We start from the raw sequence: 25,706 nt of genomic DNA on the forward strand, positions 1-25,706 counted from the left end.
TGGTGATCATTTTTGCATATCTCGTTTTTTTCTACGTGTTTCACTTTTCTTCTTTATACTGTAACTGCCGTTCTAATAGCAAATCCTTCATAAAAGTTATTGCATTACATTCTTGATTAACTTATCTTTCCATTGATATATAATTTTATGGTACTACTCCAAGAAAAAGCGGTGTTATTAGCTAGTTTTAGAAAACACACTTTTCCCAAAAGGTTTCTACAATTTTGGCCACTACTGTATGCTTCTGAAAATCCAGCCATCGCTCTGGCTTTCTGTAGAGATATGAAACGCTTTACGATAAACGCTTTGGGGATTTTCATAAGAAGAAAGACAGACAGAGAAGGTGGGAGGCAGGGAGCTTTGTATAAAAAGGAAGGCCAGCCAATTGCAATAACAATAGACCTACGATCACAATTGACCCTCACAATTTCTGTGGCTCAATGAAACATTTCTTAAACGGATTGGGCTCCTATTTGCGACCTTTTGTGCCATGGTTGTTAAATGAATCATGACAGTTGTTAGGTTAATAACATGGTTGTTAGGTGAATATGGCATCCCATTGACTGAGAAAACTGTTGTAAATTGAGGACTAGCTACCCTGTTTTCCCCCAAATAAGACATCCCCTGATAATAAGCCCAATCAGGCTTTTGAGCGCATGGCAATAAGGCCAAGCGCTTATTTCAGGGTTCAAAAAATATAAGACAGGGTCTTATTTTTGGGGGAGACACAGTATATACCCTCCATAGTGCTTTTACAGCACTCTCTAAGCTGTTTATAATGTCAGCCAATTGGCCCTGACCAGCTGGGTCCTCATTTTACCCACCTCGGAAGGATGGAAGGCTGAGTCAACGTTGGGTTGGTCAGGATCGAACTCCTGGCTGTGGGCCGAATCAGCCTACAATTCTGCATTCTAACCACTGAGCCACCAGGAAGGAGAATGAGAAAGGGACTTAAGAGAGGGAGGGAGGGAAGGTGGGAGGAAGGAAGGAAGGTAGGCATTAAGAGAGGAAGGAAGGAAGGAAGGAAGGAAGGAATTGCAATAGCATATATACCATTTCACAGTGCTTTTACAGCCCTAAGTGGTTTACAGAGTCAGCATATTTGTCCCCAACAATATGGTCCTCGTTTTACCAACCTCAGAAGGATGGAAGGCTGAGTCAACCTTGAGCCGGTCAGGATCGAACTCCTGGCAGTGGCCAGAGTCAGCCCACAATGCTGCATTCTTAACCACTGCGCTACCACCATTAGTAATACAACTGTTTCTCCTTGAGAGCTGGGTTGCTGGAGCTTAGTAAAAAAATTCACCATTGCTAGCCTTCACGATACCTTTAAGTAGTTGATGAAACCAAAGTCAACTCTCCAAGGAGAACTTAAAACTTATTCTATTCCGTGCCTCTTTTTTACCATCTTAAATAAAAACACACAGAGGAGAAGCCTTAGCAGAGAACCTGTAAAATAGGAGAAACCCCCCGTACTCTCTTTATAAAAAGATGAGAGAAGAAGGACACTAATTCTTTGTAATGTTTTATATTTATACCAGTGGTGGGTTTCAAATTTTTTTACTACCAGTTCTGGGGGCGTGGCTTGGTGGGTGTGGCATGGCTTGGTGGGCGTGGCAGGAGAAGGATACTGTAAAATCTCCATTCCCACCCCACTCCAGGGGAAGGATACTGCAAAATCTCCATTCCCACCCCACTCCAGGGGAAGGATACTGCAAAATCCCCATTTCCTCCCAATCAGCTGGGATTTGGGAGGCAGAGAATAGATGGGGGCGGGGCCAGTCAGAATTTTTACTACCGGTTCTCCGAACTACTCAAAATTTCCGCTACCGGTTCTCCAGAACTGGTCAGAACCTGCTGAAACCCACCTCTGATTTACACGCTATAAAAATATCATGTATCCATATAATATTTTTTATATCTGTATTTTGTAGTATGTTGTAAGCTGCTCAGAGTCACCTCAAACTGCAGGATGGGGAGGCATATACATTTTATAAATAAATAAATCCGAATCGAATGCATTGATTACCCCCATCCATCAGGAGCAAAGGAAGCGGATATTGTATGCATGCATGTCCTTATGTTCAAAGTATGAAAAATGGTCAGAAATCACTTTTTCCCATGCTGTTGTCACTTCGAATGGTCCCTAAATGAATGGTTGTAAGTTGGGGACCACCTGCACAACCATAAGGCACAGCGGAGATGGAAAGGAAGAGGGGTGCTTTGAAGAAGAGGGGGTGGGCACAACAGAAGCTTCTGGGGCGATGCACAACATGCGAAGCCACAACTGCTGAAGCCACAGCTTGTCTCCTAAACACACAGCCCCTCCCACTCCTGGTGAGGGTTGGTAAATATGCGAGAGCAAAAGGGATATGTGTGTGCATGTGTGCGAAAGAGCTTTAAGCAAAACCTAAACTCCTTGAGGAGCACCCGGAGGCTCCAACTAGTCCAGAATGCGGCCACGCAGGTGATTATGGGAGCGACATGGCGCTCCCATATAACACCTCTCCTGCGCGAGCTGCACTGGCTCCCGGTGATCTTCCGGGTGCGCTTCAAGGTGTTGGTTCTCACCTTTAAAGCGCTCCATGGCTTAGGGCTGGGGTATTTACGAGACCACCTTCTGCTACTGATAACCTCCCACCGGCCAATACGCTCTCACAGAGAGGGCCTCCTCAGGGTGCCGTCGGTCAAGCAATGTCGGCTGGCGGCCCCCAGGGGGAGGGCCTTCTCTGTAGGGGCACCCGCCCTCTGGAACGAGCTACCTCCCGGAATACGACTGATCCCGGATCTCCGCACTTTCCGTAAGGCCCTGAAGACGTTTTTATTTCAGCAAGCCGGCCTGGCCTGAATAGGTTTTATGGGTTAGTTTTTTAATTGTATAGCTTGGGGTTTTAAATTGGGAGGCCGATTAATTTAATTTATTTTTAGTTATCTTAACTTTTATATTGTATGTTATTTTAATTTTCGGCTGTTCACCGCCCTGAGTCCCTTCGGGGAGAAGGGCGGGATATAAATTCAATCAATCAATCAATCAATCAATCAATCAATAAATAAATAAATCTTGGCTATGTTGTGCTCAATGCAGTCAGGGGGCTAACAAAGAATTCTTTGTGTGTCTCCTTGTCATGAAGTGTGGGTTACTCACTCATCTTGGGAGGCTATTATCTCAGTGAAAGCGGTGTGAGTGTGTCCCGCACACGGGTTCCCAGCCTGCTCAAGAGGGCCTGTTGAAAGCTGTCCCTGAGCCCCGAAGCACAGCAGGAGGGGAGAGAGCCAGTTACTATACTGACCTCGGCTTCCCCAGCAGCACGAAACTGAGTCCTCGTTCCCGATAAACCTCTTTTATTTCATTTACGGTGAGTTCCTCTCCAGCCAAGTCTTTCCTCTCCCACAGTCTTTCAAGATAGTTCACAATTACCGACCTTTATCAGGCTTGGAGAGTGGCCAGGCCGATATCTTTCAGACACCGCTGTCAGCGTTCCAGAAAAACCCCAACTCCAAGTAAAGATGCGGAAGCAAACATTTTTCCAAAGTTCTCTTTACTAGAATAGGCAAACTGGCACATCTGGGAAAACCCGAATCTGAAAGGTCCGCGTTTTCCCTCAGTAAATCAAAACCCCCAAAACCATCCCCTCACTCCTCAGTCGATCACATGCTCCAATCAACGTCCGCTCCATCTCGATCCAGCCCCCCTGACTTCTCCAGATGCTGGATCGCCCTGACCTTGACCGACAGGAAGAATGCTATTATGTCTACTTAACAACCCCTCTCCTTAATCCCCCCTCCTACTTTTCCACACATGAGAAGGTGGCAGCATTGGAGCTTCTGGATTAATATGGCCTCCAAAGCTGACAACTGCAATACTTGGCAAGAATGCAGGAATGAACTCATTGTCTCCTGCAAACTCCACTCCCCTTTCGCTCCTCTTTTATTCCCTCTGGGAGGGGCCATTCATCGTCCACCTGTGGCTTTACTCCCAAGTCGACCCTTGTTCTTCAGCTGTTCCCTTCGTCTGGCAACTCTGCCCATGCGCACACTGGGGACAGGCTCCAGCTGTTCGTCTGCCTCACTGATGTCTGACTCCGAAGGCAGCTGATAACTGGCATCCGGCCCTGGCCCCCTCTCTGCCTCCGACGCAGAGCCCTCATCAGAGCCCTCCCCAGACTCCAGGACTGGCCCTTGTTCCTCCCCAACCTTCTCACTATCCGAATTTGCTGCCAGATCCACTGGTGGGTCACAACAGTTACGGGGGTGTTGTTGGGGTCGCCAAGCAGACAGCTCCATCATTAAGGCAGTTTTCCTGCTTGCGTCGTTTTGCGTTTCCTTGCATGAGGCTCTGAAATGCTCCTTTGCTACCTTGCAAAGGGGGGGTCAATGGGGAAGCCAGATTCACTTAACAACCCTGTTACTAACAACAGTGGAGATTCACTTAACAGCCATTGCAATGGAGCAAAACTCGCTTAACAAATGTCTTGTTTAGCAACAGAAATGGGGGGGGCCCAATTATGGTCATACATCGAGGACTACCTTCTCTGCTTATAACCACAATTGAGCCCCAAATTTCATTTGCTGAGCAAGACATTTATTAAGCGAGTTTCGCCCCATTTTTACGACCTTCCTTGTCACCGCTGTTCAGCGGATGCCTGCGGCTGTTCAGTGAGTAACGTGGTTGTTAAGCGAATCTGGTTTCCCCCATTGACTTTGCTCGCCAAGAGGTCGCAAAAGGGGATCCCATGACCCTGGGACACCGCAACCATCATAAATATGAGTTCGTTGCCGAGTGTCTGAATTTTGATCTTGTGACCACGGGGATGCCTCCGCGGTCCTAAGTGTGAAAAACGGTCATAATCATGAATCACTTTTTTCCGGTGCCTTCGTAACTTTGAATGGTCACTAAATGGACGGCCGTAAATCGAGGACTACCCGTACGAAGGAGAATGAGGTCCGTGGTCCAACTTACTGTGGGCCTTGAACCTACCTACCTTTGCTGTACTGGATGGCCATGGCTACGATTGTACTCAGGAGCAGAACTGCCACGAAGAGGGAAATCACCCAGAAGACCAACTTCAGATGAATTTGGGAGCCAAGGCGACTCAGCAGGAGGCCATCCCCTTTTCGGAAGCCCACCTCAAAGAAGAGTCAAGAATCAAAGAGGAAAGAGAAAAGAAACGGGAGATGGAATAGATTAAAGTACCATTCTATTAACACACTTCAGTGTCTTTCAACCTTAGCAACTTTAAGATGGGTGGACTTCAACTCCCAGAATTCCCCAGTCAGCGAAGCTGACTGGGGAATTCTGGGAGTTGAAGTCCACCCATCTTAAAGTTGCTAAGGTTGAGAAACACAGACATACTTCATTCAGCTTGCTAAACTACAATTTATTGTTTAAATCACCGTTGGATTGAAATAGTCTGGATTTCAATTTCAATCTGGATTCTCCCAATATATTCAGTCCAAACCAGTGGTGAAATCCAATTTTTTTTACTACCGGTTCGGTGGGCGTGGCTTGGTGGGTGTGATGTGGCTTGGTGGGTGTGGCAGCGGAAGGATACTTTATTTATTTATGTATTTATATGCCACCCTTCTCCGGAGACTCAGGGCGGCTTACAGTGCGTTAAGCAATAGCCTTTATACTTTTGTATATTTATACAAAGTCAGCTTATTGCCCCCACAAACTGGGTCCTCAATTTACCTACCTTAGAAAGGATGGAAGGCTGAGTCAACCTTGAGCCTGGTGAGATTTGAACCTGCAGTAATTGCAGGCAGCTGGTGTTAAATTACAGTGCTTCTGTCTGTTGAGCTATCCATGCTCCTGAAAAATACTGCAAAATCCCCATTCCCTCCCCATTCCTGGGGGAAGGATACTGCAAAATCCCCATTCCCTCCCCACTCCTGGGGGAAGGATACTGCAAAATCTCCATTCCCACCCCACTTTGGGGCCAGCCAGAGGTGGTATTTGCTGGTTCTCTGAACTACTCAAAATTTCCACTACCAGTTCCAGAACCTGTCAGAACCTGCCGGATTTCACCCAATTATGGTCCAAACCCATAATTGACAACCAGGAGGTTTGAATAATAGGCTAAACCTACACCTTGCTTAGGCAGGAAAACCTACAACATTTCAGACAAATGGTTATCTAATCTCGTCTTTAAAACTTCCAGTGTTGGCGCATTTACAACTTCTGGAGGCAAGTTGTTCCACTGATTAATTTAAGAGCCTTGGTAGCACAGGGGTTTAAGGCACCCTGTTATTAAGCTGGTTATTAAGACCAGCTGCCTGCAATTACTGCAGGGTTCGAATCTCGCCAAGGCTCAAGGTTGACTCAGCCTTCCATCCTTTCTAAGGTAGGTAAATTGAGGACCCAGTTGTGGGGGCAATAAGCTGACTTTGTATAAATATACAAAAGGATGAAGGCTATTGCTGAGCACATTGTAAGCCGCCCTGAGTCTCCGGAGAAGGACGGCATATAAATCAAATTTAAAAAAAAAAAAAATTATTCTAACTGTCAGGAAATTTCTCCTTAGTTCTAAGTTGCTTCTCTCCTTGATTAGTTTCCACAGGGTGTGTAAAGATCGCATGGCAGCCTCTCAGGCTGGAGTCGAATCCGTGAAAGTACACAAATAGTCCTCGCCTTATGACCCCAATGGAGCGCAAGATTTCCATGGCTAAGCAAGACAGTGGTGAAGTGACCTGTGTCCCATTTTGTGACCTCTTTCGTGCGGTTGTTAAACGAATCACTGTATTTGTTAAATGAGTCATGTGGTCAATGGCTCCTCCCATTGACTTTGCCCGGCGGAAAGCAACTGGGAAGGTCACAAATGGGGATCATATGACACCCCACCCCCTGGGACATTGCAACCGTCATCAATATATGCCGGTTGCCAAGTGCCAAATTCTGATCACGTGACCACATGGGATGCTGCAATGGTTGTAAATGGGAAATCTAGTCATAAGCAGTGGTGGGTTCCTCTCGGTTCGGCCCGGTTCGGCCAAGCCAGTAGCGGTGACGATATGACATCACCGAACCTGTTCTGCCCCCCATCACCCCCCAACCCCCCGCCCCCCCACGTTATTCTTACCTTTTATTTCAACCCACCCCCAATCTATTGCTGCCTCCTGAGTCCCAGCTGATGGGCTATAAGGAAAAAAACTGTTTAAACTGTTGCCGCGGGGCTTCAAAGGGCCGCCCTACAGCTGATCAGTGGTAAAAGGCAGTTTGGTGGTAGACCGGTGCCTCAAAAACAAATCAGTAGATCGGTGCCTGCAAAAATACATGAGTAGACCGGTGCAGCTCTGCAAGCAGTTAAAAGCCTGGTAGACCAGTACCTCTGCTAAATCCTAAAGAATTGTCACATGACCATCAAGCCACGCCCACAAAATAAGCCACACCCACAGAACCGGTAGTAAAAAAATTTAGAACCCACCCCTGGTCATAAGTCACATTTTTCAGTGCCCCTGCAACCTCGAATGGCCGCTAAATGAATAATTGTAAGTTTGAAGGGCTACTGGACCTTCCACTGTTCGCCCTACCTCGACGCTGTCCGGAGATGTGTTGCTCCCGTCCCCTGTGGCATCCAGCACTTCGTCTTCTTGAAACATGGCTCTCTTATACTCCGTCATCTGAAAAGAGGGGGGGGAAATGGGAAAAATAACGCTGGGGTTGGAAGACACGAGAGAAAACAACAGGCAGTCCTCGGTGTACGACCGCAACAGAGCCCAACATGTCTCTCATGAAGTGAAACATTTGTTCAGTGAGTTTTGCCCCATATTACGACTTGGCTAAGTGGCCGTTGTTAAGTGAGTCACACGGTTGTTGAGGGAATTGGGCCTCTCCGTTGACTTTTTTATTGGTTCGATTTATTTTTATTGGTTCGATTTATATGCTGCCCTTTTCCGGAGACTCAGAGCGGCTTACAATGCGTTAAGCAATAGCCTTCATACTTTTGTATATACCTGCTTAGTAGGGCTTTCACCCCCCCCTCCCACCAAGCAGTATTCTTTTTTATACAAAGTCAGCTTATTGCCCCCACAAACCGGGTCCTCATTTTATCTACCTCGGAAGGATGGAAGGCTGAGTCAACCTTGAGCCTGGTGAGATTTGAACTCGCAGTAATTGCAGGCAGCTGGTGTTAACTTAACAGTGCATTAGTCTGCTGTGCCACCAAGGCTCTTACTCTTGCTTGTCAGAAGGCTGCGAAAGGGGATCGCTTGATCCAAGGATGCAGTGACCGTCGTAAATAGAAGTCAGTTGCCACGGGACTGACTTTTGATCACGTGACCAGGGGTGATACCGCAACAGTCATACGTGTGAAAAACAGTCATAAGTCACTTTTTTCAGGGCTGTTGGAACTTGGAACGGTCACTAAAATGAACTGTTGTTAAATCGATGACTATGTCTGAAACACATTCAGATCCTATCCTGTAGCTGCCAACATGAAGAGATTGGAAAAGCCCAGCCCTTCTTTTCCCAAAGGAATTCTGGGAATTGTAGTTCGATAGCTGAATTCGTGGCGACCAAAACTGGATGAATAGACTCCCTCTTCTTTGTGACAACCCCTGAGATATTGGAAGACTGCTATCATGTCTCCCCTAGTCCTTCTCTTCATTAAACTAGACATACCCAGTTCCTGCAACCGTTCTTCATATGTTTTACCCTCCAGTCCCCTAATCCTCTTTATTACTCTTCTCTGCACTCTTTCAAGAGCCGTGATGGCGAACCTATGCCACTATGTGGCACACATAGCCATATTGATGGGACACGCGAGCTCAGCTCCGGCGCGCATGCGTGTACCGGCCAGCTGATTTTTGGGCCTTCTGGGCCCACCAGAAGTAGGGAAACAAGCTGTTTCCTGCCTCTGGAGGGCCTTGGGTGGTGGTGGGGAACGCCCATTTTTCTCTCTCCCCAGGCTCCACAGCCTTTCTAGGAGTCTGGGGAGGGCAAAAATGGCCTCCCCCCCCGAGGTCCTCCGGAGGCCGAAAACAGCCCATTTGCCAACTTCCGATCCCCAGTTCCTAATTTTAACCCTCCCCAGACTCCTAGAAAGGCTCTGGAGTCTGGGGAGAGAGAAAAATGGGCCTACCGGGCCATCACGTGCCAGGAACGCGGGGAGTGGGCGAGGCGCATAGAATTATGGATGTGGGCATGCACGAGCATGACCCCCACCCCTGCTCCTGGCACGCGATGGCAAAAAGGTTATCCATCACTGTTCTAGAGTCTCCACATCTTTTTTACATCGTGGCGACCAAAATTGGATGCAGTATTCCAAGTGTGGCCTTACCAAGGCATTATGAAGTGGTATGAACACTTCACGTGATCATGTGATCTTGTGATGGAGGAAGAAAGTAAACAATTGGAGTGATTGTCATAGAGAAGGAGCATAAGGCGTAAAGGGATGTTACTGAAAAATAAAATTGAAAAGGATAAAAAAATGACGGAAAGAAACTAATGTGGCAGAAGTTGAAAGAAGAAGAGATGGAGAAAAATTATAAATTTGTAAGAAAGGATGTATAAAAGAGATAGATATTGGAAAAAACGGGAAGATTTAAGATATATAATAATGATGATTTTGATTATATAAGATGTATAAGGTGTGACCTGGTTGGCACTCTGTTCATAAAACATGTATGATGAAAAGAAAATTTTTTCAATAAAACTTATCTATAAAAAAAAAAAGCCGCTTCACAAGATCTTGATACTTGGTTGATACCTAGGATGCTGGCAGCAACCCCTATCAACCATCAGCGCCAGTCAATGCTATTTGTGATATATTTTTAAATGTTCAGTTGACTGAGTTTCATGTTTGGCGAATAAAAGTTTATAATAATAATAACAACAACAATATATCAAGCAACAACATCTGCCTATCGCAGGTCCCTGGGAAGGACTCGATACAGGTAATCCTCAATTAGTGACTGTTCAAAGTTACAACATTACTCAAAAAAGTAACTTATGACCATTTTCACACTTATGGCTTTTGCAGCATCCCCAAGGTCACATGACCCAAATTCAGATGCCCTGTCTACTGGTTTCATATTTATGACCGCTGCAACATCCTGGGCTCACGTGATCCCCTTTTGCGACCTTCTGACAAGCAAAGTCAACGGGGAAGCCAGATTCATTTAACAACCGTGTTGTTAACGTAACAGCTGCAGCGATTCACTTAACAACTGTGGCAAGGAAGGTCGTGACACGGGGCAAAACTCATGTAACCAATGTCTCACTTAGCAATGGAAATTCTGGGCTCGATTGTGGTGGTTAAGCTGAGGACTACCTGTAGGTGGATAAAAATGCCAAATCCAGTCTAAGAATCTGGCTGATTAAGAAGAAGGAGGAGGAGGAGGAGAAGAAGGAGAAGGAGAAGGAGAAGGAGAAGGAGAAGGAGGAGGAGGAAGAGGAGAAGAAGAAGAAGAAGAAGAAGAAGAAGAAGAAGAAGAAGAAGAAGAGGAGGAGGAGGAGGAGGAGGAGGAGGAGGAGGAGGAGGAGGAGGAGGAGGAGGAGGAGGAAGAGGAAGGAGAGGAAGAGGAAGAAGAAGAAGAAGAAGAAGAAGAAGAAGAAGAAGAAGAAGAAGAAGAAGAGAAAGAGGAAGAAGAAGAGGAAGAGGAAGAGGAAGAGGAAGAGGAAGAGGAAGAAGAAGAAGAAGAAGAAGAAGAAGAAGAAGAAGAAGAAGAAGAAGAAGAAGAAGAAGAAGAAGAAGAAGAAGTTGTTATTGAGTCTTGGTTAAATAAAATATTGATTATATAAATAAATAAAATATTGAATAAAATATTGAGTCTTGGTTTGCTCCACTTTGAACAGCTTCCTCTTGATGGAGGTCAACAAGAGGAAGCTGCTCAAAGTGCAACAAACCAATATAGGAAAACAGCGATGCAAACTCGGGCTGACAGCTGGTATAACAAAGCACTACATGGACTGTTCCTTGAGAAGATCCAAGGAAAAGTAGATAAGGAAAAGACCTGGTTATGGCTGACCAACGGAACACTGAAGAAAGAGACAGAAGGCCTGATTTTTGTAGCCCAGGAACAAGCCATCAGAACGAATGTAATCAAAGCCAGAATAAAAAAAAATCTGCCGATGACCCCAAATACAGACTCTGCAAAGAAGCGGATGAAGCCATTGATCACATACTGAGTGGCTGCAAGACAATAGCTCAGACTGACTACAAACAACGTCATAACACAGTCGCTCAGATGGTCCACTGGAACTTGTGTCACAACTACCATCTGCCTGTAGCAAAGAACTGGTGGGATCATAAGCCTGAAAAAGTGGTCGAAAATGAGCATGCAAAACTACTGTGGGACTTCCAAATACAGACTGACAAAGTTTTGGAACACAATACCCCGGATATCACAATTGTGGAGAAGATAAAAGTGTGGATCGTCGACATTGCCATACTTGGTGACAGCAGAATCGACGAGAAACAACTTGAAAAAGTCACCAGATATCAGGACTTGAGAATAGAACTGCAGAGACTCTGGCATAAACCAGTGCAGGTGGTCCCAGTGGTACTGGGCACACTGGGTGCTGTGCCTAAAGACCTAGGCAAGCACTTAAAAATGATTGGCGCTGACAAGATCACCATTGGTCAGCTGCAGAAGGCCACCTTACTGGGATCTGCTCACATAATCCACCGATACATCACGCAGTCCTAAACGCTTGGGAAGTGTTCGAGTAGTGATTTAGGATACGAAATCCAGCATGGTCATCTCGTTTGCTGTGTATACTGTATAATAATAATAATAATAATAATAATAATAATAATAATAATAATAACAACAACAACAACAACAACAACAACAACAACAACAACAACTTGAACATTTTGACTCTACAAAAAACCACCTTACTCGGAACAGCTTACATCCTCCGACGATACCTTAACAGTTCCTAGGTCCTTGGTTAGGACTCAAGCTGCTGAGCTATTAAGCAGATTTGAGTACAGCAAAAACCACTGGGAACATCAGGTTGAGAAAGTTTTAGAGAATGAGAAACTCAAGATCTTGTGGGACTTTAGGATTCAGACTGACAGGCACTTGGTCCACAACACACCTGACATAACAATAGTTGAAAAGAAAAAAGTATGGTTCATTGACATTGCAATACCTGGTGATGCACAGATTGAAGATAAGCAGCAAGAAAAAAATCACAAAGTACCGGGACTTGCAAATTGAAGTTGAGCGACTGTGGAAAAAGAAATCGTGTGTTGTCCCGATTGTAATTGGAGCCCTTGGAGCAATACCCAAAGGGCTACCCCGCTATTTAGAAATTCTAAATTTACTGGACTTGAACATTTTGACTCTACAAAAAACCACCTTACTCGGAACAGCTTACATCCTCCGACGATACCTTAACAGTTCCTAGGTCCTTGGTTAGGACTCGAGCTGCTGAGCTATTAACCAGCCTCAAAGGCTGTGAATCTCACTAAAGATTAAATAATAATAATAATAATAATAATAACAACAACAACATTCCTGAAATTGTTGCTCTTTCAGGGGTTAATTGAGAGAAAGGCAATGTTTTTCTACAGTACGAAGAATCGCCACGTTTCCATCCAGTGATAATTTTGCACAGCTTTTCCAGACATGAGGATACAGAGAGAGAGAAAAGAAAAGCTGAGATCCAACTTCTGCCTAATGTCATTTATAAAACAGAGATTCTATTTTAAGAAGGGCCATTCTAATTCTGCAAGAGGAAGAAGGAAAGAGAAGAACAGGACAGCCGGCAGCAAGATAGACAGACTCCGTTTGATGAATGGACCCTTGGGAGATTTGAAAGAACAGCTTCGGGATCCATCATCCCGGAGAAAAATCTATGGGGTTGCTAGGGAGGCAAAAGCAATTTCATGGCACATAATTAATTTGAAAAAAAATCTATGGAAGAGATCGTTTGGGGCATACGGTCCCCCCCATTCCTTGGCGCGTGTGGCCAAACGGATATTACGAGGAATATTTTCACCCTATTTAAAAATAAATAAATAATCCGCGCTACAGTTCTGTTTTCTTTATGGAACATGCATGCACTTTAAAAGAACAACAACACAGTCTTCTAATGTGGGATATGTTGCAATTGGTACTCCTCACCATCATTTGTTTAGCACCCATTCAAAGTTACAAAGGGAGGGAGGGAGGAAGGAAGGAGGGAGGGAGGGAGGGAGGAAAATGGGAATGAGAGGGAGGGAGGGAGGGAAGAAGGAAGGGAGGGAGGGAGGGAGGGAGGAAGGATGGATGGAAGGAAGGAGGGAGGGAAGGAAGGAGGAAGGAAGGAAGGAGGGAGGGAGGGAGGAAAATGAGAATGGGAGGGAGGGAGAGAAGAAGGATGGGAGGGAGGGAGGAAGGATGGAAGGAATGAGGGAGGGAAGGAAGGAAGGAGAAAGGAAGGAAGGAGGGAGGGAGGGAGGAAAATGAGAATAGGAGGGAGGGAGGGAGGGAAGAAGGAAGGGAGGGAGGAAGGATGGAAGGAAGGAAGGAGGGAGGGAAGGAAGGAGGGAGGGAGATGGGAATGAGAGGGAGGGAGGGAGGGAATGACAGGGAATGAGAGGGAGAGAGGGAGGAAGGAGGGAGGGAGATGGGAATGAGAATGAGAAGGAAGGAGAGAGGAAGGAGGGAGAGAGGGAGGAGGGAGGGAGGGAGGGAGAGGGATGGGAATGAGAGAGAGGAAGGAAGATTTCAGGGAGCCTGGTTGGAAGAAGAACAGGCAAACGTGGGACTCATTTTGACTTGGATTGGCATTCATTTACCATATATAAATCAATCAATTTCCTATAGGAAGGAAGTACAGGGGAAAAAAACCCACTTAATTCTTTTTTATGAAGACGAGCACTTGAATAACCCCCGCCTTTCTTAAAAAGTTTCTTGGTCCTCCCGCAGAATTTCCCTCTCCATCGCTCCCACCCCCCACCCATCCCAATTTTTAATTCTTTTTAATATAGTGGAAGACTTAGAAATCTTCCTTTTAAAATCAGAAAGCAAAGGAGGCCTAAACGATCTGCGTCTTTTACTATTATCTCAACCTCTGGCTTGGCGATTCTCCCTTCCCTGGTGCAGTTCCTATATTTAGAAAGGATTACGTGCTTCGATTCCTTGCTCTGATCTGCCCAAGCCGGTTTGTCAGACAGAAATCATTCCATATGTCCCTCGGTTACTAATTCTAATGGATGCGAATCATTTCCAGGGAGCGCACCAGTGGTGGGTTCCTCCCGGTTCGGTCCGGTTCGGCCGAGCCGGTAGTGGTGACGATATGACATCACCGAACCGGTTCTCCCCCCCCCACGTTATTCTTACCTTTTATTTGGTCCCACCCCCAATCTATTGCTGCCTCCTGAGTCCCAGCTGATGACTAGAGGGAAAAAAACTGTTTAAACTCTTGCCGCGGGGCTTCAAAGGGCCGCCCTACAGCTGATCAGTGTTAAAAGCAAACAAATGAGTTGGGTCGTAAGTGCGAGGACTGGTCGTAAGTGCGAGGACCTTCCAGAAATGACTCTGACCAGCTAGCCACACCCACCTAGTCACATGACCTCCAAGCCACAACCACAAAATAAGCCACGCCCACAGAACCGGTAGTAAAAAAATTTAGAACCCACCCCTGGAGCTCACGGAGAGAATAAACGGGGAAAGTTAAGAGGATCTGGTACAGCCAAATCCTCTTAATGCAGGGCATCCTTAATACATTTTGTCTCTTCTTGGCTAACCTGAGAGCTTGAGAAAGATTTTTTTTAAAAAAAAAAAAGGGTGGGGGGGGGAAGAGATTTTGCTGACAGAACCTTAAGGAAAAGAAGCGAAAATGCACAATACTGACATCAGGAATCTCAACCTGCAATACTCCAAGCGACCAAAATGCGCGGTAAATGCAGCCTTGTGGTTATGTCTGAAGAACGAGAGAGAATTTCAGAATAACAGAGTTGGAAGGGACTTTGGAGGTCTTCTAGTCCAACCCTTTGCTCAAGCAGGAGATCCTATCCTATACCATTTCAGACAAGTGGCTGTCCAGTCTCTTCTTATGAGATGGAGTGATGGAGCACCGACAACTCCTGGAGACATGCCGTTCCACCGATTAATTGTTCTTGCTGTTAGGAAATTTTTCCTTATTTTTAGGTTGCTTCTCTACTTGATTACAGATGAACAGAGTTGGAAGGGATCTTGTAGGTCATCTAGTCCAACCCCCCACCCAAGTAGGAGACCCTACACCATTTCTGACAAATGGCAGTCCAATCTTTTCTTGAAAGCCTCCAGTGATGAAGCTCCCACAACTTCCGAAGGCAACTTCTGTTCCGTTGGTTGATTGTTCTCACTGTCAAGAAAATTTCTCCTTATTTCTAGGTTGAATCTCTCCTTGGTCAGTTTCCATCCATTGTTCCTTGTCTGGCCTTCGGATGCTTTGGAAAAAAGCTTGATCCTCTTGTCTCTGTGGCAGCCCCTCAGACAGCTAACATGTCTCCCCTGGGCCTTCTCCTCACTAGACTAGCCATGTCCAGTTCCTGTAACCGTTCTTCATACGTTTTAGCCTCCAGTCCCCTCATCATCCTGGTTGCTCTTCTCTGCACTCTTTCTAGAGTCTCCACATCTTTTTTACATTGTGGCGATCAAAACTGGATGAATAGACCCCCTCTTCTTAGTGGCAGCCCCTCAAATATTGGAACACTGTTGTCCTGTCACCCCTAGTCCTTCTTTCCATTAGAATAGACAAACCCAATTCCTGCAACCATTCTTCATATGTTTTAGCCTCCAGCCCAGGGGTGAAATCTAAAATTTTTTGCTACCGGTTCTGTGGGCGTGGCTTAATTTGTGGGTGGGGCTTGGTGGTAAGGTGACTGGGTGGGCATGGTTTGTTGGTCAGGTGGGCGTGGCCAAGTCAATGTCACTTCTTTGCCCTTTTTTAACCTACAAAACACATCACAACACAACTGGCTCACCCACAATGTAAAAGCAGCTGTGCTAGACCCAAAATGGCCCCTGCAACAAGCAGGAACCTCACACAGCCACAAAAAAGCCCCCAAAACCAACTTTCACACTTTACACACACAAAATTCCACATATATCTTTGTGTGATTTTGTGTGTTTGTGTAATAAGAGTGAAACACTACAGAAACACACTAAATCTCAGAAAGCTGCACAAATATTATTTTATTTTATTTTATTTTAATTTATATATAAAAGCAGCTAAATTTAAAACTTCCTAAACTTTAAATGGCTAGTCTAAAAAAAGAACAACTAAAAAAAACCCCAATTAACTATTTTTTTTAAGCTCCCAAAGGGGGAAAAAACTTACCCAATAGAACAGGGGTCTCCAACCTTGGCAATTTTAGGACTTGTAGACTTCAACTCCCAGAATTCCTCAGCCAGCTTTGCTTTGCTGGATGAGGAATTCTGGGAGTTGAAGTCCACAACTCCCTGCCTGCTTGATTGCAGGCAGGGAGATTCAGTTGCTTGCTGATGCAATGGATTGCGGGGATTACAGCAAGGCGTTGCGACCAGCAGCTAAGGAAAGCAAGCTGAGAGGGGGAGGAGGAGGGATTTTTGCTACCGATTAGCAGACAACTCAGCTGAGATTGTCAGAGCTTGGATTGTCAGAGCCATTTAAAAGAAAAAACTTTTTTTCTTTTAAATGGCTCTGACGATCCAAGCTGACTTGCCTGATTAGCAGGCAACTCAGCTGGGATCGTCAGAGCTTGGCTGGTCAGAGCCATTTAAAAGAAAAAAAAGGCTCTGATGATCGCGTGGCTCAGCTGGGCATGAGGGGCGGGGGCAGGGATTTTTGCTACAGGTTCTCCAAATTGCCCGCCGCCATCGTTACCTACTCGCCCGAGCTGGTCCGAACCGAGAGCATTTCACCCCTGCTCCAGCCCCTTTAATTGTACCAGTACATCTTCATAATTCAGTGATGGAAAAGGATAAATATCGATCAGCTCTACCAACGGAAGGGGTACAGCGGAAGCTGAAGGCATCGTAATTGTCATAAGAAACACAATGTGGAGGAGCAAAATGAAAGGTATTACGCATCACTGATACATTCAAGAGCAGCAGTCAGGATGTCAACAGGCATGAAAAAAGAGGCTTCAAAAAAAAAAAAAGTGAAAGGAAATACAGAAGAACAGGAAGTGGAATAGAGGGTCCCTGAATAGAAGCAGCCATACCTTGGGAGAAGACAAAGAGAAAAATTGAATGTGTTGGTGACTCATTACTATGAGAAACGAAGCACGCGTGTGAAGACCAGATCTGCTGGGTGGCAAAGCATACTATATATACAAGAGAAATTCCTTGTGTGTCCAGTCACACTTGGCCAATAAAGAATTCTATACTATCTGAAAGGAACAAGGCGCAGGGATGTGAGACAGTATGTCAGGCACAAAAGATCAGGACCAAAAAATCAGGGCTGCACTTGAGAATTTTATTGCTAATCATTCCGATGCACAGGAATATATGCAACTAACAGTTACCGTGTTTCCCCGAAAATAAGACCCTGCCTTATATTTTTTTTTGAACCCTGAAATAAGCCCTTGGCCTTATTGCCATGTGCTCAAAAGCCTGATTGGGCTTATTATCAGGGGATGTCTTATTTTTGGGGGGGGAACAGGGTTTTGTTCATTTATGAACATGTTCATTTATATACATTACATAGTTATTACTCTAAGTATTTTTTTAAATTTTAAATCTTATCCTACTATAATACTGCATGTTCTTCATTTATCTTTATATTTGTGCTTTTTACTATTTTCTAGCTCTCCCCCCTTCTCCTTCTCCTTCCCACCTCTCTCCCTCTTTCCTCCCTCCCTCCCTCATTCCCATCTCCTTTCTTCCTTTCTTCCTTCCTCCTTCCTTCCCTCCCTCCCTCCTTCTTCCCTCCCTCCCTCTCTCCCTCATTCCCATCTCCCTCCCTCCTTTCTTCCTTCATTCCTCCCTCCATCCTTCCTTCATTCCCTCCCCCCTCCCTCCCTCTCTCTCGTTCTCACTCTCATTCCCATCTCCCTCCCTCCTTTCTTCCTTCATTCCTCCCTCCTTCCTTCCTTCCCTCCCTCCCCCGTTCTCATTCTCATTCCAATCTTCCTCCCACCTTCCTTCCTTCCTCCCCCCTTCTCATTCTCATCTCCCTCCCTCCCTCCTTCCTCCCTCTTTCTCATTCTCATCTCCCTCCTTCCTTCCTTCCTCCCTCCTTCCTTCTCCTTCCCATCTCCCTCCCTCCTTTCCTCCATTCCTCCCTCCTTCCTTCCTTCCCCTCCTCTTTGAACCCTGAAATAAGCGCTTGGCCTTATTGCCATGCACTCAAAAGCCCGATTGGGCTTATTATCAGGGGATGTCTTATTTTTGGAGAAACAGGGTAGCACTATCTTGGCATTAGATAAGGGCCAATGGGATTCAAGAGGGATTCGACTCTGCCGGCTTGTGGCTACATAGAGAGTCTAGGCTGATTCCTCTTTTGATTCCGCCCCCCGTCCCTTCTCCTACAGAATGCCTTCTAACCACAGGTGGGTTTCACATATTTTTACCACTGGTTCACCGCGTGTGTGTGCCTTCCGCATATGCACCTGGCCTTCCACACATGTGCCCAGCCTCCAAAACATAGCTAAACAGGACGGCATAGTGCCGGGGTGGGTGGGCGGAGCCACCCGCAATTTCCGCTACCAGTTCATCCGAACTGGTCCGAACCGGCTGAATACCACCTCTGCTTCTAACATTGATCAAATCCCACTGACAATTTTTCCTTCCCGGTGATAGATCTAGAGGCAGGCGAACAATCACAACAATGCTTCCCTTGACTTTGAAAACACAGGAAGGACACTATACGCTATGACTCCAGGGGTGGGTTCTACTTACCTTTACTACCGGTTCGCAGCGGGGCCGCGCAAAGTATTTTGATGATGTCGGGGACGGTGGGCGGAGCCTCCCGCCAGTTTTACTACCAGTTCTATAGAACCAATGCGAACCGCGGGCAACCCACCACTGGATGACTCCCCCGAATGCTTCCCCAGATGCCTCTCCGGATGTCAGTTCAGAGGAGAATGAACCAGTCCTAGGCATGTCAGGAGGGGAGTCAATCAGTGGCTTCAAGCAGCCGGTTGAGAGGGATTTGGCTGAAGCCCAGCTGCAGCAGGACAGCCCTAAGGCTTCAGGTGGGGGGAAAAACGCAGCCGCAGCCAATCAGCGATGAGGAAGAGGAACCGCCTTCTGCACCTGATCCGAGAACACGTAGGGCAGAGAAAAGGCAGGAGCAATGAAGGTCAGCCAGATTACTTGCAAGGAGGCAGCCTCTCCCTTTTTGATGGGCTGCACCAGATGCTGGCTATTTGGCAGAGCAGACAGATGGAGACGATGCTGGGAACGATGTGTTCATTTCCTAGCTGCGTGTTTCCTGGTCATTGTGATCCCTGTCTTGCTTTGGATTTGAAACCGCACGTTGACTTTGGATGGTGCCTTGAGAACTTTAAACTTTTCTTGCCTCGTGAACCCTCTCGTGTTGTGGGTTTAGTTTTGCCTGGTGGATTTTCTGGTTTGGGAGACTTTGAAAGTACCTTGTGGACTCATTGGCCATTGTTCCATGCCTTGTGGTCTCCACACAAGACCACACCTAGAGTACTCTGTCCAGTTTTGGTCACCACCAGGGTGGATTTGATTTAAATCAAGTTGATTTAAATCACACTTTAAATCATGATTTAAATCACTAGTAAAAAGGCCTGATTTAAATCAACTCGATTTAAATCATAATTTTTAAAGAGCAACTGCCATCTCTGCTACTCCTTTGACCCACTGTTGACTCACCGATAGTCCCAGTGTTGCAGAATATACAGCCTCCTGCTACATAACTCAGCTCCGTTTCATGCTGAATAAACTAAATTATTTATGTATCTTAAATAGAAAAGTATCTTACGATGGATTTTTACCCCAAAAGTTTTTTATTAAAATAAATTAAATAAAAATAAAAATAAATCCAATTTAAATCAAAAAAATCCGACTTAAATCAAAAAAATCTGATTTTTTTGATTTTTTTAAAAAAAAATCATTGATTTTTATCCACCCTGGTCACTACGCTATAAAAAAGATGTTGAGAATCTAGAAAGAGTGCAGAGAAGAGCAATCAAGGCTATTAGAGGGACTGGAAACTAAAACATAAGAAGAACGGTTGCAGGAATTGGATATGGCTGGTTTAATGAAAAGAAGGACCAGGGGAGACATGATAGCAGTATTCCACTATTTGAGGAGCTGTCACAGAGAGGAGGGGGTCAAGCTAAGGCCAGAAAAAGAATAACGGATGGAAATTGAACAAGGAGAGATTCAACCTGGAAATAGGGGGGAAATTTTCTGACAGAGAGAGAGAGCAATCAACCAATGGAACAGCTTGTCTTCAGAAGTTGTGGGAGCTTCATCAATGGAAGCTTTCAAGAAAAAACTGGACTGCCATCTGTCAGAAATGGTGTAGGGTCTACTTGGTTGGTGAATTGGACTAGATGACCTACAAGCAGCGGTGGGATTCAAATAATTTAACAACCGGTTCTCTGCCCTAATGATTTCTTCCAGCAACCAGTTTGCCAAACTGCTCAGAAAGTTAACAACCGGTTCTCCCGAAGTGGTGCGAACCGGCTGAATCCCACCACTGCCTACAAGGTCCCTTCTAACTCTGTGTTGTGGCTCCGTTACCTGAGCCTGTGTCATCGGCAGGAGAGGACTCCGAGAGTGAAGGAGAGGAGTTGGCAAGGCCTCCCTCTCCAGGACCCTCCTCTTTGGCAATGCCTTCGGTGTCCGCCGAAGGGCAAGAGATAGGGCTGGGGCCAAGCACGTCCACGCAGCCACAGGTGGACAGTGATGAGGGAAATGAGTCTTGGCTGGATCCTCGGCAGCGTCGCAGAGATAAGCGCGCGCAACAGAAGAAAAGGCGTGCCAGAGATTAAGCTGAGTCACTGGACCACACCCCACAGGGTATAAAAGGGGATGAGGTGGCCATTCAGACTCTGTGACGGACAAAACTAACTACTATCGAGTCACATTGCATCTTTGGAAACAACATTATCGGCCTTGGATTTAATTTACGAACTGGACAATTCTTGACTGTGTTTATTTTGTTTATTGAGTAAAGTTCTTGGCAAGCAGCTACTGGGTTGCTGCTAAGCTTCGTATTGGAAGATTTGGTTGTCTGCCAGTTTATTTAACCTCCGGCTGTCTGTTTGTGTGCGTGTGTGAGACGGGGACAGAACACTCTGTTAATCTGTATCTGCTCTGTGGACCAGCATTGGTCTGCTTTTGGCTGGACTTAATTGGGTTTTTGGTGAAGGGAACTGCTGGGGAATATTAATAAATCCACCAAACCATTGTTACATGTGCATTTGAGCGGGGCGGCGTACTATAGAAACTAGGGATCCGAGTGATCTCATGCCTGTTTTCCAGTCTGTGGAAATTTAGCCAGTCCTTGACATAGAATTCAGCAATTGTTTGAAGTTATAATGGCATTGGGGGTGGGGGGGGGGAGGGATGGAAATTCAGGTCCTAAATCTGGTTGTTTAGTTGAGGACTGCCTGTAAACTGGAAAGTGAAACCATGAATTAGCAGCTAGGCCAGTGATGGTTAACCTTTTTGCCATCTCTACTCATTTGTTTTCTTTTAACGCTGATCAGCTGTGGGACGGCCCTTTGAAGCCCCGCGGCAAGAGTTTAAACAGTTTTTTTCCCTCTAGTCATCAGCTGGGACTCAGGAGGCAGCAATAGATTGGGGGTGGGACCAAATAAAAGAATAACACGGGGGGCAGGGGGCAGGGGAGCCCAGAACCGGTTCGGTGACGTCATATCGTCACTGCTACCGGCTCGGCGGAACCGGGTGGAACCAGGAGGAACCCACCACTGGCTTAGATGTATAACCAACCTATGCTGTAAAGATCCTTTGACACATGGTTTCCTCACAAGTGCTTACTGTGTGTTGCTGTTATGAGATCTATTACACATTCCATAAAAAATAATTAGAAAGAACTGTGCTCATAAAATACAGAGTCCCTGAAGTTTAGACGGTAAAGCGCAAAGTATGGGAAATAAATGAGATGAGCTTCTACTTTGAGCACAGGAAGAGAAATATAGTTTAATGGGTATAATGGAGACTTGATGAATGACATCCATCAGGGATGCAGAAAGCATTTTGGTGTTCCCCAGATGGTTCTTTTCCCCCCTCTCAGGATGTGTTTGATCTGCTGTTCTGGGAGTCTTTGTCATTTTCTAGAAATAAAGTGAATTAGCTTAGAGATACTTCAGGGATAATCTGGGTTAAAAAAACTAGAAGAATGAATATTAGTAGGGCCTGGTATTATTCATGCAGAGGGGAGGAGGGGAAGGGAAAGGGGAAGGGGAAGAAGAAGAAGAAAGGAGGAGGAGGAGGAGGGGAGGAGGAGGAGGAGGAGGAGGAGGAGGAGGAGAAGAAAAGGGGCAGGAGGAGGAGCAGGAGGAGCAGGAAGGAGGAGGAGAAGGAGAAGGAAGAAAAGGAGAAGGAGGAGGAAAAGGAGAAGAAGAAGAAGAGGAGGAGAAGGAAGAAGAGGAGCAGGAGCAGGAGCAGCAGGAAGGAGAAGGAGAGGAGCAGGAGGAGGAGCAGGAAGAAGAGGAGGAGGAGGAGAAGGAGAAGGAGAAGGAGAAGGAGAAAGAGGAGGAGGAGGAGGAGGAGGAGGAGGAGGAGAAGAAGAAGAAGAAGAAGAAGAAGAAGAAGAAGAAGAAGAAGAAGAAGAAGAAGAAGAAGAAGAAGAAGAAGAAGAAGAAGAAGAAGAGAAACCAATGTAACTTCAGAATACGCCTGGTAAAGTTCTGAAGCAAACAGACCGCAGACTTAATTGATAAGGAAAGAAGATTATGGTCATCACGAAACAGTATATTTCGATAGCTAGAAATTAGAAAAGTTCAAAATCAGCTGGTGAAGAATGCTAAGAACACCCAAAAGGGGTCCCTCTTTGTAAGAAAAAAATAGAAATGGAAATAGAAATATTGAGTGAGGTGAATGATCATCCTCTATATGAGGAGTGTCCAACCTTGGCAACTTTAAGGCCTGTGGACTTCAACTCCCAGAATTCAGTTAGTTAGTTAGTTAGTTAGTTAGTTAATTTATTTGTCAACAAATACAAAGAAACAACAGTATAGACATAGATGTGGACACATGAAATTTTTTTGGCACAAATAAAAGGATATAAATAAGCAAAACATAGACATAAACACATAAAATGAGTACATATAAAGGGGGACAGTAGGACAGGGACGGTAGGCAGGCTAGTGCGCTTATGCACGCCCTCTTAGGGACCTCTTAAGAAACGGGTAAGGTCCACGGTAGACAGTTTAAGGTAAAAGGTATGGGGATTAGAGAGACTAACAACAGCATCAGGTAGAGTGTTCCAGACATTTACTACTCTATTGCAGAAGTCATATTTCCTACAATCAAGATTAGAGCGAATTACATTGAGTTTGAATCTATTGATAGCCCTTGTGTATTATTACGGTTGAAGTTAAAGTTAAAGTTGCCAAGGTGAGACATCCCTGCTTACTACAGGTAGTCCTTACTTACAACAGTTTATTTAGTGATGGTTCAAAGTTACAACAGCCCTGAAAAAAGTGACCTAGGACCATTTTTCACTCTAATGCTCGTTGTGGCATCCCCACCGACACCTGATTTACATTCAGACTCTCATTTTATTTATTGATTGATTGATTTATATTTGAATTTATATACCGCCCTTCTCCGGCCTTTATGACAGTGGCAGTGTCCCCGGGGTCCTGTGATCCCCTTTTGTGACCTTGACCAGCAAAAGTCCACGGGGAAGTCAAACTCCCTTAACCACCGCGTTACTCACGTAAGAACGGCAGCGATTCCCTTAACGGACGTGATGAGAAAAGTCGTAAAATGGAGCAAAAGAAATGTCTCACTTAACAACATCAATTTAAGGCTCCATTGTGGGTCGTACGTGGAGAACTCCCTGTATCGTGGTCTCCCAGAAAACAAAGATAGGAGTATGGGAGGCAAGTTAAAAAGAGAAGAAGTGAAACGTCCAACAGGGTGAGAGATGATGGATAGAAAGGATCCTTAAAAAACATAAGATTGGCTGTACTGAGAACTAGAATAGAGTAAGAAATTAGAAACAGGGGGAATATTGTTATACCTATTTTTACATAACACATTTAAAATGAATGTTTGAAGTTAAGATTAGATTTTGGAAAAGGATGTTATCAGATATGCCCAAGAACAATATTAGGACTATTAGAAGGATGTAGCAAATATTGAATAATTGAAAAAGAAAGGAATATGTGCTGATATAAATATGTATAACAACATCAGACCATGTAAATTTGACTAATGTAGTAATTTTTATTTGTATTAGTATTGGTTTTGTATCAAAATGAGTGACACTCAGGCGCCACACTGTCACGCAATGATATTGATGATATTGATGTACGTTTAAAAATTTTTTAAAAACTTTACCTCAAAAGAAAGAAAGAAAGAAGGAAAGAAGGAAAGAAAGAAAGAAAGAAAGAAAGAAAGAAAGAAAGAAAGAAAGAAAGAAAGAAAGAAAACAAAGATACGTCACTCAGCAGGATATCCAGAATGAACCTAACCAACCCAGAAAGGATTAGATAAGAATAGAATGGAGTGGAGTGGAGTGGAGTGGAGTGGAGTGGAGTGGAGTGGAGTGGAGTGGAGTGGAATGGAATGGAATAGAATAGAATAGAATAGAATAGAATAGAATAGAATAGAATAGAATAGAATAGAATAGAATAGAATAGAATTTTTTTATTGGCTAAGTGTGATTGGACACACAAGGAATTTGTCTTGGTGCATAAGCTCTCAGTGTACATAAAAGAAAAGATACCTTCATCAAGAATCATAAGGTACAACACTTAATGATAGTCATAGGCTACAAATAAGCAATCAGGAAACAATATCAATATAAATCGTAAGGATACAAGCAACAAAGTTGCTGTTATACAGTCATAAGTGGGAGGAGATGAGTGATAGGAACGATGAGAAGACTAATAGTAATAGTAATGCAGACTTAGTGAATAGTTTGACGGTGTTGAGGAAATTATTTGTTTAGCAGAGTGATGGCGTTCGGGGAAAAACTGTCCTTGTGTCTAGTTGTTCTGGTGTGCACTGCTCTATAGCGTCGTTTTGAGGGTAGGAGTTGAAACAATTTATGTCCAGGATGTGAGGGGTTTGTAAATATTTTCACAGCCCTCTTTGTGACTCGTGCAGTATACAGGTCCTCCATGGAAGGCAGGTTGGTAGCCATTGTTTTTTCTGCAGTTCTAATTATCCTCTGATAGGATAAGATACCCCAGCTTGTCAGAATGCACTGCTAGGAGAGCTAATCGCGGCCTGAAAACCTGAGGTCTGTATTTATTAACCCTGCATAACATTATAAGAGATCTAAAAAGCTTTCTTAGCCTCTAAAAAAATGCAGCCGCCCCACTGTGGGCCCTCCTGGTTTTTATGCTTTCATCTTGTGATCAAACCACTTTGCAGTTTTCTCTCTGGGGGAAACATGAGGGTAAGGAAATCAGAAGGCCGGAAAGCGAGAAAAACAGCAGAATCTCGAGATATCAAATGACATCGCCTTATAAACGGCTCCACCTGCAAGGGCTGCGTAACGCACCTCGGTCAGTGCCTCTCCCGTTCCAGCCAAGATCTGATGTTACAAGAAAAGAAAATAGAAGAGAATAACAAGAGTTGGAAGGGACTTTGGAGGTCTTCTAATCCAACCCTGTTCTGCC

The 25,706-nt window shown here is 45.0% G+C and overlaps 1 protein-coding gene across 1 annotated transcript in view; it reads right to left on the minus strand.

Moving 5' to 3' along the window:
• The window catches only part of ECE2 (endothelin converting enzyme 2), an 84,792-nt gene that overhangs the window by 48,313 nt on the left and 10,773 nt on the right, over positions 1-25,706 (minus strand). Inside the window, exons 2-3 of the mRNA XM_060682871.2 lie at positions 7,531-7,620; positions 4,983-5,127 (exon numbers count right to left, since the gene is read on the minus strand). Coding sequence (XP_060538854.2) covers positions 4,983-5,127; positions 7,531-7,620 — 235 coding nt within the window. The remainder of the gene's footprint in view (positions 1-4,982; positions 5,128-7,530; positions 7,621-25,706) is intronic.

The sequence above is a fragment of the Pantherophis guttatus genome, chromosome 6, assembly GCF_059756535.1.
Source record: "Pantherophis guttatus breed Tessera chromosome 6, ASM5975653v1, whole genome shotgun sequence".
Taxonomy (NCBI): Eukaryota; Metazoa; Chordata; class Lepidosauria; order Squamata; family Colubridae; genus Pantherophis; species Pantherophis guttatus.